Source organism: Cephus cinctus, unplaced genomic scaffold (assembly GCF_000341935.2).
Source record: "Cephus cinctus unplaced genomic scaffold, Ccin1 Ccin1_scaffold0806, whole genome shotgun sequence".
NCBI lineage: Eukaryota > Metazoa > Arthropoda > Insecta > Hymenoptera > Cephidae > Cephus > Cephus cinctus.
This window is the reverse complement of record NW_014333403.1, coordinates 520660-535665: the sequence shown is the minus strand read 5'-3', so window position 1 is coordinate 535665 and position 15006 is coordinate 520660. Positions and strand designations below refer to the sequence as shown.

At 35.4% G+C, this 15006-nt stretch overlaps 1 protein-coding gene and 1 long non-coding RNA gene across 5 annotated transcripts in view; one reads left to right on the top strand and one right to left on the bottom strand.

Annotated features, from left to right (window-relative positions):
* Nucleotides 1–15006, top strand: part of LOC107270654 — a 37971-nt gene that overhangs the window by 2523 nt on the left and 20442 nt on the right. The gene's annotated exons all lie outside the window — the stretch shown is intronic.
* Nucleotides 1–15006, bottom strand: part of LOC107270647 (parathyroid hormone/parathyroid hormone-related peptide receptor) — a 30303-nt gene that overhangs the window by 11787 nt on the left and 3510 nt on the right. For all 4 annotated transcript variants that reach the window (XR_001538387.2, XR_003060626.1, XM_015745837.2 and 1 more), the window contains exons 2-3: nucleotides 3457–3558; nucleotides 1468–1558 (exon numbers count right to left, since the gene is read on the bottom strand). Coding sequence is in view for 2 of the 4 variants with exons in the window: in XM_015745837.2 (XP_015601323.1) it covers nucleotides 1468–1558; nucleotides 3457–3468 (103 nt within the window). In the remaining 2 variants the exon portion in view is untranslated. The remainder of the gene's footprint in view (nucleotides 1–1467; nucleotides 1559–3456; nucleotides 3559–15006) is intronic.

The window sequence follows — 15006 nt, the reverse complement described above, 5'->3', positions numbered from 1 at the left end:
AATCGGCCATATTTTTTTTTCTCGGTGTCTAATCGAAATTTTGAGCTCAGATTCTGAAAGAGCATCAAATTTCGCGTAGGAATAGAGTTATTGCATTATTTTTTTGGTCTGATAACATAATAAATAAACACGTTGAAAAGTTAGTCAAAATTCTGATCACCTCGGCGTTAATGGGTTAATTCTCTAGAAAACTTTTTTTTCACTTGTTCCTTCGTTGTATAGATATTATTATTCTGAATGGTCATGCAGGACGCAGACATAAAGAGTGGACGCAATTTTTTTTAAATGTATTTTATGCACTGTCGAAAATTGTATATGGATCAAATTACATTAAAAAATGGCGGACAGTGTTTCTTCTGTTTTTTTATTCTCATTCAAACTTAGTTAACGATTTATTTAATATAATGACCTATATATGCCGTATGCGTACTTTTGAATTCTCTAGGAAGAATTTGTCCCTGTAATATATACCTGCAGTGTTTGATTCGTGAAGAAAATTGAAGTTACTGAATTCTTATTGATTTTCGTAATAGCGATTGGTCGTAACTGCTGCGTGTCTATAAGGGACGAAGGCGTCGCTGGGAATTCGAAACAGGAGGAGAATTTTCTATCTAACGAGGATTCGTATTACGTCTTGTTAATCTTTCAAAGCTGTGGTATATATTTATATATTTATTTGCATATATTTATTATATTACTTTTTTTCTTGAATTTTTCCGACTAAATGGTAGAAAACGCGGATCTTTTTTCTCATTCTTGCCGATTCTTGGAATTCTCTCTATGTCACAGGTGTTTCGGTCAGATGAAAATATGGGGGCGGACAGGAAATCTTCCTCCCGTCAACTTATTACCTGCAGTGAGAGGGAAGCTGTTGAAAATTTGAAATTTTTTTCTTTTTCGTCTTAATAAAATTCATGGAATTCAGCACTTTTGCGTGGGAGCCAGCATTTTCTTTTTATAAATATATATCCACTCTTGCTTATCGTATTTCGAAGCGACTAATGTGTCGCGATGACGCAAAATACTTTTTTTTTTTTCAAAAACCTTTTTTTCAAAAACTGTAAAACGTCGATTTTTTGCAAAATATTTTGAATGGACGATATTTAGGGTGTCGAATAATGGCAGATTCGCATAAGCGTACATGGACAGTGGTTACTGGAGTTTATTATTATTTCACGGCGTCCCGACGCCCGTCGTCCCGAACCGCTAATTAATTTTACTTAATACAATCCCTTCAGCTACGTAACTTTCCCATCGTCCTAGAAATCATGGGTGCATTAATTTTCTCATAATTAGCGAGACCCTTTATAAAGTTTGAGTTATATAACAAATAAATAAATAAAAAAAACAAGAGTTTCGTTACGATGCTCGACATAATTAACATAATGACACAATGGACGTCGCAAATGAATGCACCGAAGTACAAGGAAACATTACGTCTTTTTTTTTCGTTTTACTTTTACTCACCCTCACGCGTTGTATTTTCACTGCGACATCGCAGCTCCTCCTTCCAGAGCATCTGATCTTGCAGAAGAGGACTGGTGAAGTCAGGATCGTCCTGTGTAAAAAAAAAATAAATAAATAAGATAAGGAAATTTATGGTAATCAATGAAAGAACAAAAAAATCTCGCGTAAAATCCTATTTGGAGGATTTCGTTTTAGGGGATTATTATGGACAGAGGATTAATTATAATTTTAACGAGAGTCAAGTCATTCGAAATAAGAGGGACGTTCGATGGCTGAAAATTAATTTAAAAAAAAAACTGCACAAAAAAAACTCCAAAAAGTAATTCGAGTTACGACAAACTCTTCTTTGTAGCGAATGCTTTTTTTTCTCTTGTAAATAAAAACTACGTGAACCCTTTCATAATTTTTGGTCTGATATCCATTTGCGTGTACACGTCGGTATGTCCGTTGCCAAATCCTCAAGTCTTACTGAGTCCTGGTTGTTCTTGGGGTCTTACGGAAGTCTGGCAATTATTTCAGGTCGTCTTTCTAGAAATAAACTTGACGGACAAAATTGTGCCGACGTTCATGTAAATTGCGTCATGGCTTGTGCAACTCGTCAAGATACGTCAAAAGAGTCACGCGTATTTCAAATTTTCCTCGTGTCGCCTATTAATGCGCGAATATCGTTCGTCTTTGCGGCACCGCAGATTTTATTACGTGTATTGGAAAGAAAAGAGACGGCATATTTATGGGTGAATACGTATGGGCGAATTTACCCGAAAGCTTTACGGACAAGCGAAAGATTTTTTAAAAGCTTTTATCATCGAACGATAAAATGAAAATGGGAATGAGAAGGCAAAAAATTAATAAAAGAAGTTGCGATACGATTCGATATAATCGATACGAAAATGGACGCCTATCGCTTTTGCGTCGTTCAGATGTAACTGCCATTCTTATGGCTCTCTGTTCACGTAATTCTCATACTTCGTAGCGATATGGAAACTCACCCACACCGTATATCGTTTAGGGGTTACCTTCTCGCAGCCCCCGTGACTTTCTTTTTGCGTTATTTATTCACCTCAGGAATTCAAACCTTCCATCTAACGGCTGTCGACCGTTCCGCCATCTGTGAGAGGTCGCGAGAGTCGCACGTCAACTTTCATTAAGCGATAGAAACAGAAAGTGTTACCCTTTTACGTTAATTACGTACTGATACGTACACCCATTTTACAAGGGTTTCGTAAGGCCTAATGGTTATTAAATACAGCTAATGGCTTCGGGAGAATATAGAATATTTTTTTATTTTTCATAATTTTTTAAATCATCCTTCCTATTAGTTTTCATAATTTCATCTGTTCCCTGCGTCGTGTACACGTCAATCGATATTAAGCCACGATCTTCTTCATAAACAATGGTACTTGATATTTTGAGCCCTTTCAGATGTGTCTCGCGACAAAAAATTTATCAGTTTTACATCTACCCTCGTTTCTCTACCCGTATACACGCGTCACTGCAATCGGGAATTCGTTGGCATGTCAAAGGTGACGCGACGTATTGTCGGCATATAACAATGTCATAGGAAGGTCACTGAAATTCTTGTTTAGATGATCCCCTACTCATACGTTATTTCGTAGGGGCAGCAGTCAGCGTCGAGAACGACGCCCGGCGTCGGGGTCGACGATCCACTTCTGGCGTCGCCTAAAACGAATCGCGTGTTATTCATCACTTTATAACCAGTTTTTATGAAGAAAAAAATTCACCATCAATTCCGACTAACTTCGTGAATTTTCGTGAATCTTCGTTTTTCACTGTATACGTCACCCCAAAGTTTACTTTGAATTATACACCGACTATACATAATATAAATTCAATGCATGACTAGATTGGATTAATTGTGAACGTTAATGAGTTTACGCATAGACAATGTGTTCATTAAAATGCAAGTTAAAAAAAAAAAAGAATAATCCATACAGTGACGTCACTCTAACGATTTCATAGAAAACTTACGTGTCCCGCCATGAGGTCTTTTGTAGTTCTTAAAAAAAAAAATGTTCTCCTTCATCCACTACAGCCGTCCGGTGTTCATTAATACCAGGATTTATTGTTTTCCTGTAACAGATGATTCACTGTATTATAATTCAGTGGTTTATAAATAGATATATCGTTTGCGTATACATAAATAATACGGCACGACAAGAAGTATTAAAATTTGTCGAAAAATCTTAAATCTTTTTTTAATATTTTTTGTTTTCTTTTTTCCTAGTGAAGAAATTCGAAAATTCGTTATGGCTTTTCAATTCCTTGTTCAATACCGTAATGTCTGTATAATTCATACGTGTCATGGCTGCCTGCTATATTAAACCGAAGCCACACGTATTTACGGTCGGTTAGAACTTCTTTAATGATTCACAACGTAGCAGCTAAATAATGATAAAGCAACGTACACAGTAGTTTAATTAACGAATGGGTAGAGAGAGGAAAAAGGACGTCTTGATGAATTAAACGAAGCTACCGTTATTCTCCACTGCGGTAACGAGCGTTGAGCGGCGCTTCCGTCGTATTAGGCGGGAAATTTAAAGGTGGAAAATCTTGAAATTGTTCTTACAGCTTCTGGCGTACGAACGGGGCATAATTATGCGCAGCCACGCGTTTCTGTAAGCTGTGTTCACAGTTGGTAACTAATTCCGTCTAATAAATTATTATTAATCTTCCCGTTGGTTTTCGACCGTGCCAAAAATATCAGCCGATCAAGATCATGGCTTGGGCTGTCTTAAGATAAATTTAATCTGTTAATGGCATTCGATACTTAACGAGTGGCTTCGTTTATCTTAATTAATATAATTAAAGCTACGTTAAGCTAAGTTAGGTTAGAGTTTCAATGCTGGATCATTCAAGGTTCGAATTTCTTTTTAGAAAACATATTTTAACTTGTCGTTGCGAATGCCGCTTAATCGTCAATGTTCTCGTACCTGCCCTTCGACAAGTTTATATATATTTATATATACCGTGTGTACGCTAAATAAAAATCTCTTGTTCAGACGCTAACGATGGCGCTTTTTAAACTTTTGTATCTCCCGCGCTAAGTAATCGCGAATAGATCGCCGATGGGTTATCAGTTTCTTAAGTCGCGTCGCACTTTATCTTTTGGGCTATTCGCAACGGACGATTCGCTTATGTTACGTTATATACATATATTGTCTAATTAAAACGTCAATCTTACCCTTGACGTTCGACAATCCGGAAACGACATATTCATGCTTACCATATGGTCAAGGGTTGACGAGGGTGAAAGGTTTTTCAATTTCGATTAATTAGATCCTGAGGGAAACTGTCAAACTTTCGAGGATCCACAACGCGGGTAAAAAAGTTTAACTTTCGCGCTTGTATTTCTCTGATTAAAATTCATTTCTGATCGTTCAACTCGTTATGCCCTTTTTGACATTAGGGTCGAAGTAAGACGATCCGAACATCATTCGGACAATTATAATCTTTTTAGGGAATAAAATTTAAAAATGCTCTCAGCTAAATATCAGAAAAAGAGATCGAGGAGGGGCGGGAGGGGAAGGTTGATTTTCATCCATAGCCAGGGATGAAAAATTGTACATTTTAATTGGCCGTTTGTCAAACTTAAAATGGCTGCCGCGTTCATCCCTTCTTTATGGGATTACTGTATTAATAAATCATTTACGGAGAGTTGACCAGGGTAGTCGATTCCTATTCCGTTACCAATTTTCGAATGCACTCCGATGGACATTTTTGTAATTTCGCCGAGTTTAAAAGTCATTTCTCAAATAACCGCCCTACTTGAAAATAAACCATACTGTCAAAAGGGTTGGTATACACTAGAAAAACACCTCTACGGGGTTGCTCTTAGGCTAATTGTGTTGGTGACGATCAATCGGACTAAAAGCTATGCAACAGCGTAGAAGACGATAACAATAATGCGTATCAACCCCTTCAAGAGACCAAGGCTGAAAAGTTTAGTATCTGTCGTTACACAAGATCAGCTGTTATCTGCGCGTCTGTGATTGACACTCTCGTTTAAGCGAATAATTTAATTCGGCAACTCGACGGCTGGACCCTCTGAGATGGTTAGGAGAAAATTAGGGGTGATTCATTGGGGTGGGAAAAATGATTCGATTTTCGCAATCAAATCTTTTTGAAGAATCTTCGAAAGCTTTACGAATATCCACTTTGGGGTGGGAAAATTAGGTGTGAGAAAAAATTACACCCTTAGGTCAAATATATTTTCATGGGAGAGGGATGGATCGTGGAAAAAAAAATTTCTCGCCGCTATTCACCGTGAACGCCCCTTTGCGAATGCGGCTATAGAAGCAAGGGTAGGTACTGAATTTTTAGAATTTAATTTCTTATTCAAAAGACACGACTTCCGGTCTTCAATTCTTGTAAGCTTGAATCACATTAAAAGCAGTACCTATTGATTATCTTAATTGAATGACTTACGCCTTTGATTATTCCACTTCGTTCATGCGAACGATGCTTTTATTTAATCAAACGTAAATGATTTAATTATTTTCTTGGCACCTTCGATTCTTTGATGTCGGGAGAAACTTCTACGCGAGAATGCTCGTAAGACAAGCCTTTCTTTTATTGCCATTATATCAATATCAACGTAACGTCTGATTGCCAATAAAATTGTATTAAAAAAAAGATATGTATATATAAATTTTACGAAACCTCCAAAAAAAATAATTAATCCGAAAAAATTTCTACAAATTCTCTCACTTTCATTCTTAGGTCTTACACTTTTTATGTGACGTTAATACCAAGATATCTTTATGAGATTTTTAGTTACTCGTTGAATAATTATTATTAATAAAAATTGTTAGAAATTATTAATAACGTCAGTCGCGTAATTCATTATTTTATTGCACGGTACTCATAATTCCAACCGGATAGTCGATATATTGACTAGGAAAAACTTAATCGGTATAATATATAAGAATAATCTTGATTGCGATACACATAATAAATTCTATTAATTTTCATCTATCTCCCATAAGCACTTTATATCCGTCCAATAATAAGCAATTGAAATATTCCCGCCATAATCAACGATACAACAGTTTCCTATAGGCCCAGGATTAAGTACCAACAAATTATTATATTCGCCAGTTCTACCAACCTATAAGCTTGGATAATGCTAAAGCAAGTAACTACCCTTGTCTAGGCACGATTGAATTAATCCTCGTGGTACCTATACAGCAGTATCGTCTATTAAAAGAAAAGGTCACCAAAATGACGTCAAGGTGGAGAGAATTTCGGGGAAATCGTAGGCACGTCATCGGCAGCCCGTTATAAATCGGTAAAATGGCCAGGGGTGCCGCACCCTTATTTATTATTTCATTAGCTGGATATTAGTCAGTTGGAGGACCTGCCTAACCTTTATCTTCTTTGGTAACGTTCATCGACTACATTGACTTATTAACTTGGTAGAGCTATAGCCTTGTTGATAATAGCCATTGCGAATCAATTAGTAATATGAGAAGGTTGACTCAACTAGTCGATTGGTAAGCACCTTGATAACTAATCAACCCCCTGTAAATGTTGAAAAAAAAAATCGAAAAATTTGTTCGATAAAATTCCTATACATATATAACTTCTGAATTTCTTTTTTTTTTTATTTTTCATAGGAGAACATATTTTTCTTATCATTTCATTCGAATAGGATGTCTGATAAAATTAATTTCCTGTCTTACGTAAGAAATTACATAACGTAGCTGAAGTTACCACTCTTCTTTTTTTTTTACTTTATTCCTCTACCTATTATCCCCACTATGTGTTCCTTATCTACCATTCTGTCTGGACTTTTTGCTTTTCCCTGTTCATCCGTATCGTTCTTCCCCACAATGACCGCAGTCCTTTTATTTGTGCGAGTCGTTTGAGAAATTCTAATACATGACGTCACGTCCCGACAGTGTTAAACCGAGCAGGAATTTTTTCTCGTAAAAATAAAATATCAAATTAATAATTTCTCTTTGCATTTATATTTTCTAAGTTCCGTTCGAATTGGACTAGAGCAATGAAAAAAGTGAAAAGAAAATGTATTCCTAATCATTCTACGTAAGGATAATAATTTTTATTTTTAATTTCCGTAATTATAATTAATTTTTAATGATGATTAATTTTTTATTTCACTTCTTCCCATTGGCTTTTTTTTTTTGCGGAAACGAGACGCGTTAAGCCCACAAAAGTATGCGTTTCCCTACTTATCGTGGAAACGTGATGTTTATGCTCGGTCGTATATTACGATAAACGATCGATCGTTTAACCTCTGACCCAATCCGAGCTCAGGTTTAAATAAAGAGCAAACCTAATTTTCATCTCGAGTGTTCTCGAGAGTCTCGAGGGCCTCTGGTCCGATAAATTGTCTGAGAGAACATACGTGCACTATTATAAAAATATCTGACCATTAATAAATCATATGTATATATGTATATAGTCGGTCCACGTGTTGGATCTTTTTTTTGACAGTCCGTAAACAGTGCAATGCTTAGTTAATGACACGTGGTTTTTGATATAATTATATTAATAACAGTTAACATATTAGAAGGTTCTCTGTATGAAATGCTATCTTGAACTCTTGACCTTTTGGGAAATAAGCGAAAAATACTTCCTCTAACCTACCTAGAGGAAGCAGCTAGCAATTGGGTGAAGGGAGGGCACGACGTGCCCAGGGTTCATCAAACAATTAACGAAAAAGCTTCGTCAACGTTGTCTATGGTATATATGAAATTTTTTGTCTTTTCTTATAAAACTGACTGACAAATTCACGCATGTCGATAAACACTGATATTATTTCTTTTAAGAATTTTTCTGCCAGTGACATCTTATATATAGGTTATTTTGGAAATTAATTGACTTGAGTAGTTACTGCCAGAGTCAAGTCAATGTCTCATATATACATATATGTATATTTAAGTATAGACGATATATTTTTTACGTCAACTACAGTGTCAGTTTATTGAGTGGAAATACATTTTTTAATGATAATTTAATTAAAATTGTACTGAATTATTGTTTTTTCTACAATCTCGTGATACCTGTAACGTTTTTATGTTCAATTGGTCTTTCTGGTTTAATATTAAGATTAAGCGGCGTGTATTATATCCTTGAAATAATCTGCGCGCGTATAGCGGATGACCTGTTTCATTTGCATTCACGAAAACCGTCAAGTGCAACTTGTGGCTTCTTAATCTATCCCACAGTTGTCGAGTTAAGTCGGATTCCGGAAGTTCAATGGTAACTCCATTTCGAATCATTGATTTATCTACTATCCCGACGCGTTACTTATATTTCTGTCCCTAAAGACGTCACTGATAGTTAAGGAGTTAAATAAATAATTTCAGTCGCGATTCTCTCAAAGTCCATATACAATCTCAAATTAAATATATATCTTAAATTAGCATACGTTACAACCCTTGGGCAACCACGTGCACACAGTGGATGACATGGTTGATTGTGATTTTCAGTAAAAATTTTATACGTATCGAGGAAGGGCAAAATGGGAACTAAAAAATTTATAAAACCAAATTGCCGTCCTGCTTCGCTATTAAGAAAAATTTTTCAATTTCACAACGAAAACGTCCCTTAATTGACTCTACGTAATAGCAACGGTAGTGGATAATCTGTTATCTACTATTTGAATATTTCTCTTTCAGCACCCTCGGCAGTTGTCACGACACTTCCCTATAATTCATGACATCCCACCAGACAAGACGTCGCACTCTCGAGCAGCCATTGTAATTTAGTGTTTCGTCTGCGAAACGACGCGAGGTTAATTAGAGGGGGACAATTTTTTAAATAAAAATTCTACGTCTAGTCATCTCTCTGTTTGAACGACGTCACTGGATCGAAATTTCGTGATAACAGTTGATTTAACAATAATGAGGTGCGCGGGGGGGATGAAAAGAAAAAGGCGAACAAAAATGTTTCATTATTGGCGTAGGTAATGGAATTTGTTGACTGAAATGCGGGGATGTAAAAAAAAATGAGATAGGAGAGCGAAGATGAGGGTGAAAAAGGGCATGGCGTGGGGGTTAACAAAAAAGAAAGGGGAAAATATTGAAAGAAATATACCCATTCAACGCCATCTTGAATTTACGAATGCTGTATCGTATCTTTTTATTTAATTCGAATTTAGCAATGCCTCGATCATTGAATTCAATCTGGAATCCGAGTGGTTTCTTGCTCGACTGTAATAACGAGAATAAATCACAGGGCTACGGCCGTATCTTCTTTATCTTCATTCTTTTCTTATATCATTTGCAAAAAATAATTTTTCACGTCTCAATGCTTACGTAATCGGACCGATCGAGTCGATAGAATCTTTATATACAAAAATTCTCATATATAGTGCTTAGCGAAATTTATTATTATATTAAAACTACATATATGTACTGTATATGTATATACGCGATATAAAATACGTAAAAGTCAAAGTGAAAAGAGGATACGTCGCGATGACCTCTCCTTATATTCTCTTGACACTTCCTTGGCTATATAGGATATATAGCAGCCAGCTAGATACCGGGTATCCGCGAAGAGAGTAGAAATCAAATTTTACAATCTGATACGGCTCTATTCGTACTGGAATAAAGGCAATGGAAGACGCCGGGAAAATCACGACTCGCCATAGACTTTACGGTCCACGTGGAATTTGCGAAAATCGATTTTACCTTTTACTGTCGAGTCTAGCGATATACAGACTGTGTATAGGGAGAACTTAACGTTAGGATTGCGTACAGGTGGTTTCATTTACTTCGAATATTACTGTATTATATATTTGTATAGTACATATAAGCTAACTTCCAAGGGACGGAAGACACTGTATTATCAAAGCTTATCCCATTAGGAGTTCCTACCCCTATTGTCCGATGGACTAGAGAGTACAAAAGGCATTGGCTTCTATGAGAGTGACGGCTGACTAATCTCATGGACCACTGCCGGATGTTGATAGACAAATGAGAAATGGTAGAGGAAAAAACTTAATCGTCGAGAAAGAAGCATCGAGCTCAAGAGGGATGATAATAAATGTTCACGGATCAATTTTACCCTGTATTACTCACACCATGTTTATTCACCTAAATTCACTGGTCGGCTTCCTGGCTCTTCGTACATCGTGTCAAGCGGTATTGGCGGATTGGCTGAACGGGATGAGAAAAGAAAAGGACAGAGAGATAGGAAAAGTGGGAGATGATATATAATCAAGGGAATCGGCGAAGCAGGTGATTACTGAGTCGGGTGATTTTAGGGTTGACAATATTTATCGGTAAAATAGGTGAAACTGCAAGTGGATGGTGGGGGGGGGGGAGAAAGGTTGAAGGAATTGTAGGTAAAGTGCTAAGAGGGAGTGCAGAGGCGAGTGGTAGGGTGAGGTTATTTTTGAGAATTTGAAAATTAAAAAATTTTTACATTTTTCTATGGAATTTGATTTTTTTTAAGGGTGAAAATGCTCGTGGGGCTGTTCTACCATATTCCAATCCTCTGACGTTGGATGATGTTTGAAGTTAATATGCGAAGAGAAAAAATTTATAGGGTGAACTAAAAAAAAGGATTTTTATCTGTAATAAATCACGGGACTTTTTTTCTCGTTTTTTTTTTTACGGACACTTATGGCCATATTTTATGCAGGCGATAAATTCGGTTTACGTCCACCACAAAATTTGGGCTTAATCAATTTTTTTTTCTCTTTCCCTTGACTTTTTGGTTATCTTCCACTTTATTCTTATTAATCTTTCTAGAAAATTTACCCTAACCTCAAAATGTATCGCTGGACACTTTAAGGCTGTTGTGCATCAAGCGACGTAATGTAAATCTAGTGATGCAATATACGTATATGCACACGTGAAATATATTTTTTCTATATGGTAATAAACAAAGACCTTGAAGGTCCTTTCACACCGTACGTATGTAGACAAACGCACGCTCTCGTAGTCTACTCGTTCACTCATCGCTCATTTGAGCAATTGTCGCGTGACTTGTGAACTCGTAACAGGCAAACAGTACAGGAAATCATACATATCGTACGTACACGTACCTCAATCTGAATATGCAAATCTCTACCTATTTTCATAATGGTCTGTACACAAGAGAGATGCATTAATAAGTGTAATACGTTGTGAATAATCCCCAAGAACCTTCGAAACAATTACCAAGTCCTATTCAAGTTATCATTTAACTTTGACAAGGTACTGGTGCATGATAAAATATATTTTATTATAAAATCTACATACTTTTTCATTCATCGTTATCGCGGTACTATAAACGCGCCTTTACGGTTCCTATTCAAATTCTCATTATCAAGCGCCACGTCGTGAAACAAGTATAGCGATTAGGACCGATAAATGGAAGCAGTACGTGGGTCTTTAAAATTTACTCTAGGGAATATTGATTTTGGAAGTCAAATAAAATCAGCTGAAATGTGAGATTAAATTTTTTTTACAATTTTTTTTAACCGATTTAAATTTTCGTACGTGCTTTTTCACTTTTTATAAAAGACAGTGTATCCTGATTAAGTTTCAGACTTGGTATAATGAATTTATCGACCTTCATAAATTTCACTGTACATCTCATACCGACAATTCGTATTCTTTAAGTTCTATGAAAATATTTCGCGTTTACCAGCGACCATGGCAAAGTTTATCAAATTGAATTAAGGGATTCATGAGGTAATTCAAAGTGCGGGTAAAGTTTTGTTTGAAAATGACTTGAATTTCTACAAGTCGACAGGGTTTACGAGTACAACTGATGGATTACGGAATATTTCGTTTATGAAATATACACGCATACACACCAAATTTTTTATTAGATAAATACCTCATTTACATGGAAGAAAAAATCGAGCGTCCCTGAAAATGTGAAACCAGCGAACCAGAATGCACGACCAAACATACAACCAGTCGCCATTAACGTTACGGTAGACACTTCGATTCACTGATTTGTTATAATTTTTTCCTTATGTCTTTTACAAAACTTTTTCTTTCATTATCGATATTTTTAGTCACTCTCAAAAGAACCAGCAGTACTACCGTTAAACGGAGTACGTAATTGATCGAACGATTAATAAAAAATTTATGGATCGACTATATAGCACGAACTTTTTTTCATATGAAAACAGTCAGAAAGTGGGCATGAAAAATAGAAAAATTAAATATATACTTTGAGAAATTTCTTAAACACGAAGTTTTCCATGATGAAAAATATTATAGCTTTTGAAATCGGATTTGAATTTTCTTTAAAATTCCTCCTTTACGCTTGGAGCTTGAAATATTTACGTAAATTCAAATTGCCGCTTTGCCTGTATACATGTATTCGAGTATCTTATGTATACATATATTCATATAGATATACATACTAGTGACACATGAGACATTCAGCGTGACGCAATGAAGAAATATTAATTATCAGCTAGACTGCTTTTTTTTTTTTGAGAAAATGCCAAAAATGTAACCGGAAGTTGAAGTTGCTTATAAATATTATATGTATATGTATATAACGTCCCTTATACCTATATACCCGATTATTCAACCCTAACGTCCAGCCAAACATATTTTACCATTTTACAATTATATATATATATATATATATAACTATAAGAAATATAGGCTTTCTTGAACTATTTTTGGATGTCAACACCAGATGGCTTAGGTGCAAACTTCCAATAAGTAGATCAAAACCACACATAGTCAGACGATCCGCTTGGGTTTACCTAACGGATTATTTAATGCTATGCTATGCAGCGGGTAAACATTCATATTTCGTATAAAGCCTTATTGATTAATGAGATATCAGAAGCCTGGACTTTGCAGAAATAAATGTCACTGAAGAGTTACCTTGTCAATTTTAAATAACAACTTTCTTGTGTTAACCCAACTACCATATTGTTGCTGCTGGCAAATATACATAATGTATTATATATAATATACATATAAATAATATACTATATAGAAATATAATACTTTAAATTAAATATATTTTATATATTATTACTATATTTATAAATATTTTCTTTTTTTTTTACTTATTCTTATTCCCGATACAGAATGAAGTTGAGTCACGTGTTTAACATCTTTGAAGGTTATACTATATTAAATCAGACTGTACTATACTAAAATGTTAATTAACAATTAAAATTAAATGGGAACGCTAGCCGAATAACTTTTTTTAATATATATTCCATCTATTTTTAGCTCGTTCAAGCATTCTGGTATTTCACGTGTAAACAAACTTTCCCTTGTACCAGCACGTATATGATTATTCATGACAAACGTAAAACCTGAAGGTGGTGTCTACCATAGAAGTCAAATTGGCTGACCAACTTCAGGTGGTTGACTTTATCGCGAATATCCTTAGTACGTATATATATGTATATACATATGTTTATGAAGAATATTCATTAAAATTTTGTGTTGAATTAAGGGAGTGGTTATGACAAGCAATAATTTCACTTTAATAGCATCTACCCCGAGTAAAAGCGCTAATTAAAAAAAAAAAGGAGGCTTGACAGTAAAACCACTCAGTTTTTATTTCGTTTCTTTAACTGTAACCAGTAAACAACAATTTTCGAACGACAACTCCACACTCTTTTTACGAACCTGAGTTAACCAATTTTTTTCTACTTTTCAATTTTGTTCCCTCTTTTCGTTCTATCCGGTAACGTACGCTACGCATAATACACTGTTTCAGTGATTGAGCAAGTGTTTGAAACTGTTGGGCCTCAAATCGAAGCCAACCGCAGACGCAGCTTTATGCAGTTAGATTTTATCCTACTAATTTATCCTACTTTTATCCTACTTTTATCCTACTAATTTATAGGGTGATGCGTAGCGATATACAGTAGAGTAGCGATATACAGCGATATACAGTCTGTGTCTTGTATATAATTCATTATATAGAGTAAGATGCCATTACTTTCGCACCGATTAAGTCTCTAATAATTTTCAAAATGTCACACTTTATAATTATAATTATAATCAATCATTTCTAAGATTCATTAACAAGTCTTTTACTCCACTTGACTACTTGAAACTATATATATTTTCAATGAAAAATATTATTTTTGACTATTACGAAAGACAAATAAAAAATCTTTTACACTGTATCTCGAGGCACAAAAACAAATTTATATCGAATGCATACCTAACTAAAGAAATGTTTGTGTTCGGAAATATGAAAATTTATGGTATCCGAAGAATTATTATTATCATTGTACCTAGATCGCGTGCCACGTATTCGCTTCTGACAAACAAGAAAACTTTTCTTCCCTTTTCTTCTCATCTTCCCTCTCTCTTTCATCTTTTCGCCCTCTCGCAAAACGATAAAGCGCGTCAAGCATATAACTTGCCGAAATATGTACCTCTTATCATTTCAGATCCCAGGACCATCCGTAGCAGCTCTTTTATAGGACCGGAATAAAATTTTTTTGGTTGATAACGCGATATCAGAACACTGATAAGAGACGCTACAAAAAGTATATCAGGGTTGACGAGATGGCTAGGAACAGGTTAGGGGTAGAAGGGTGGGAGGGAGGGAGGG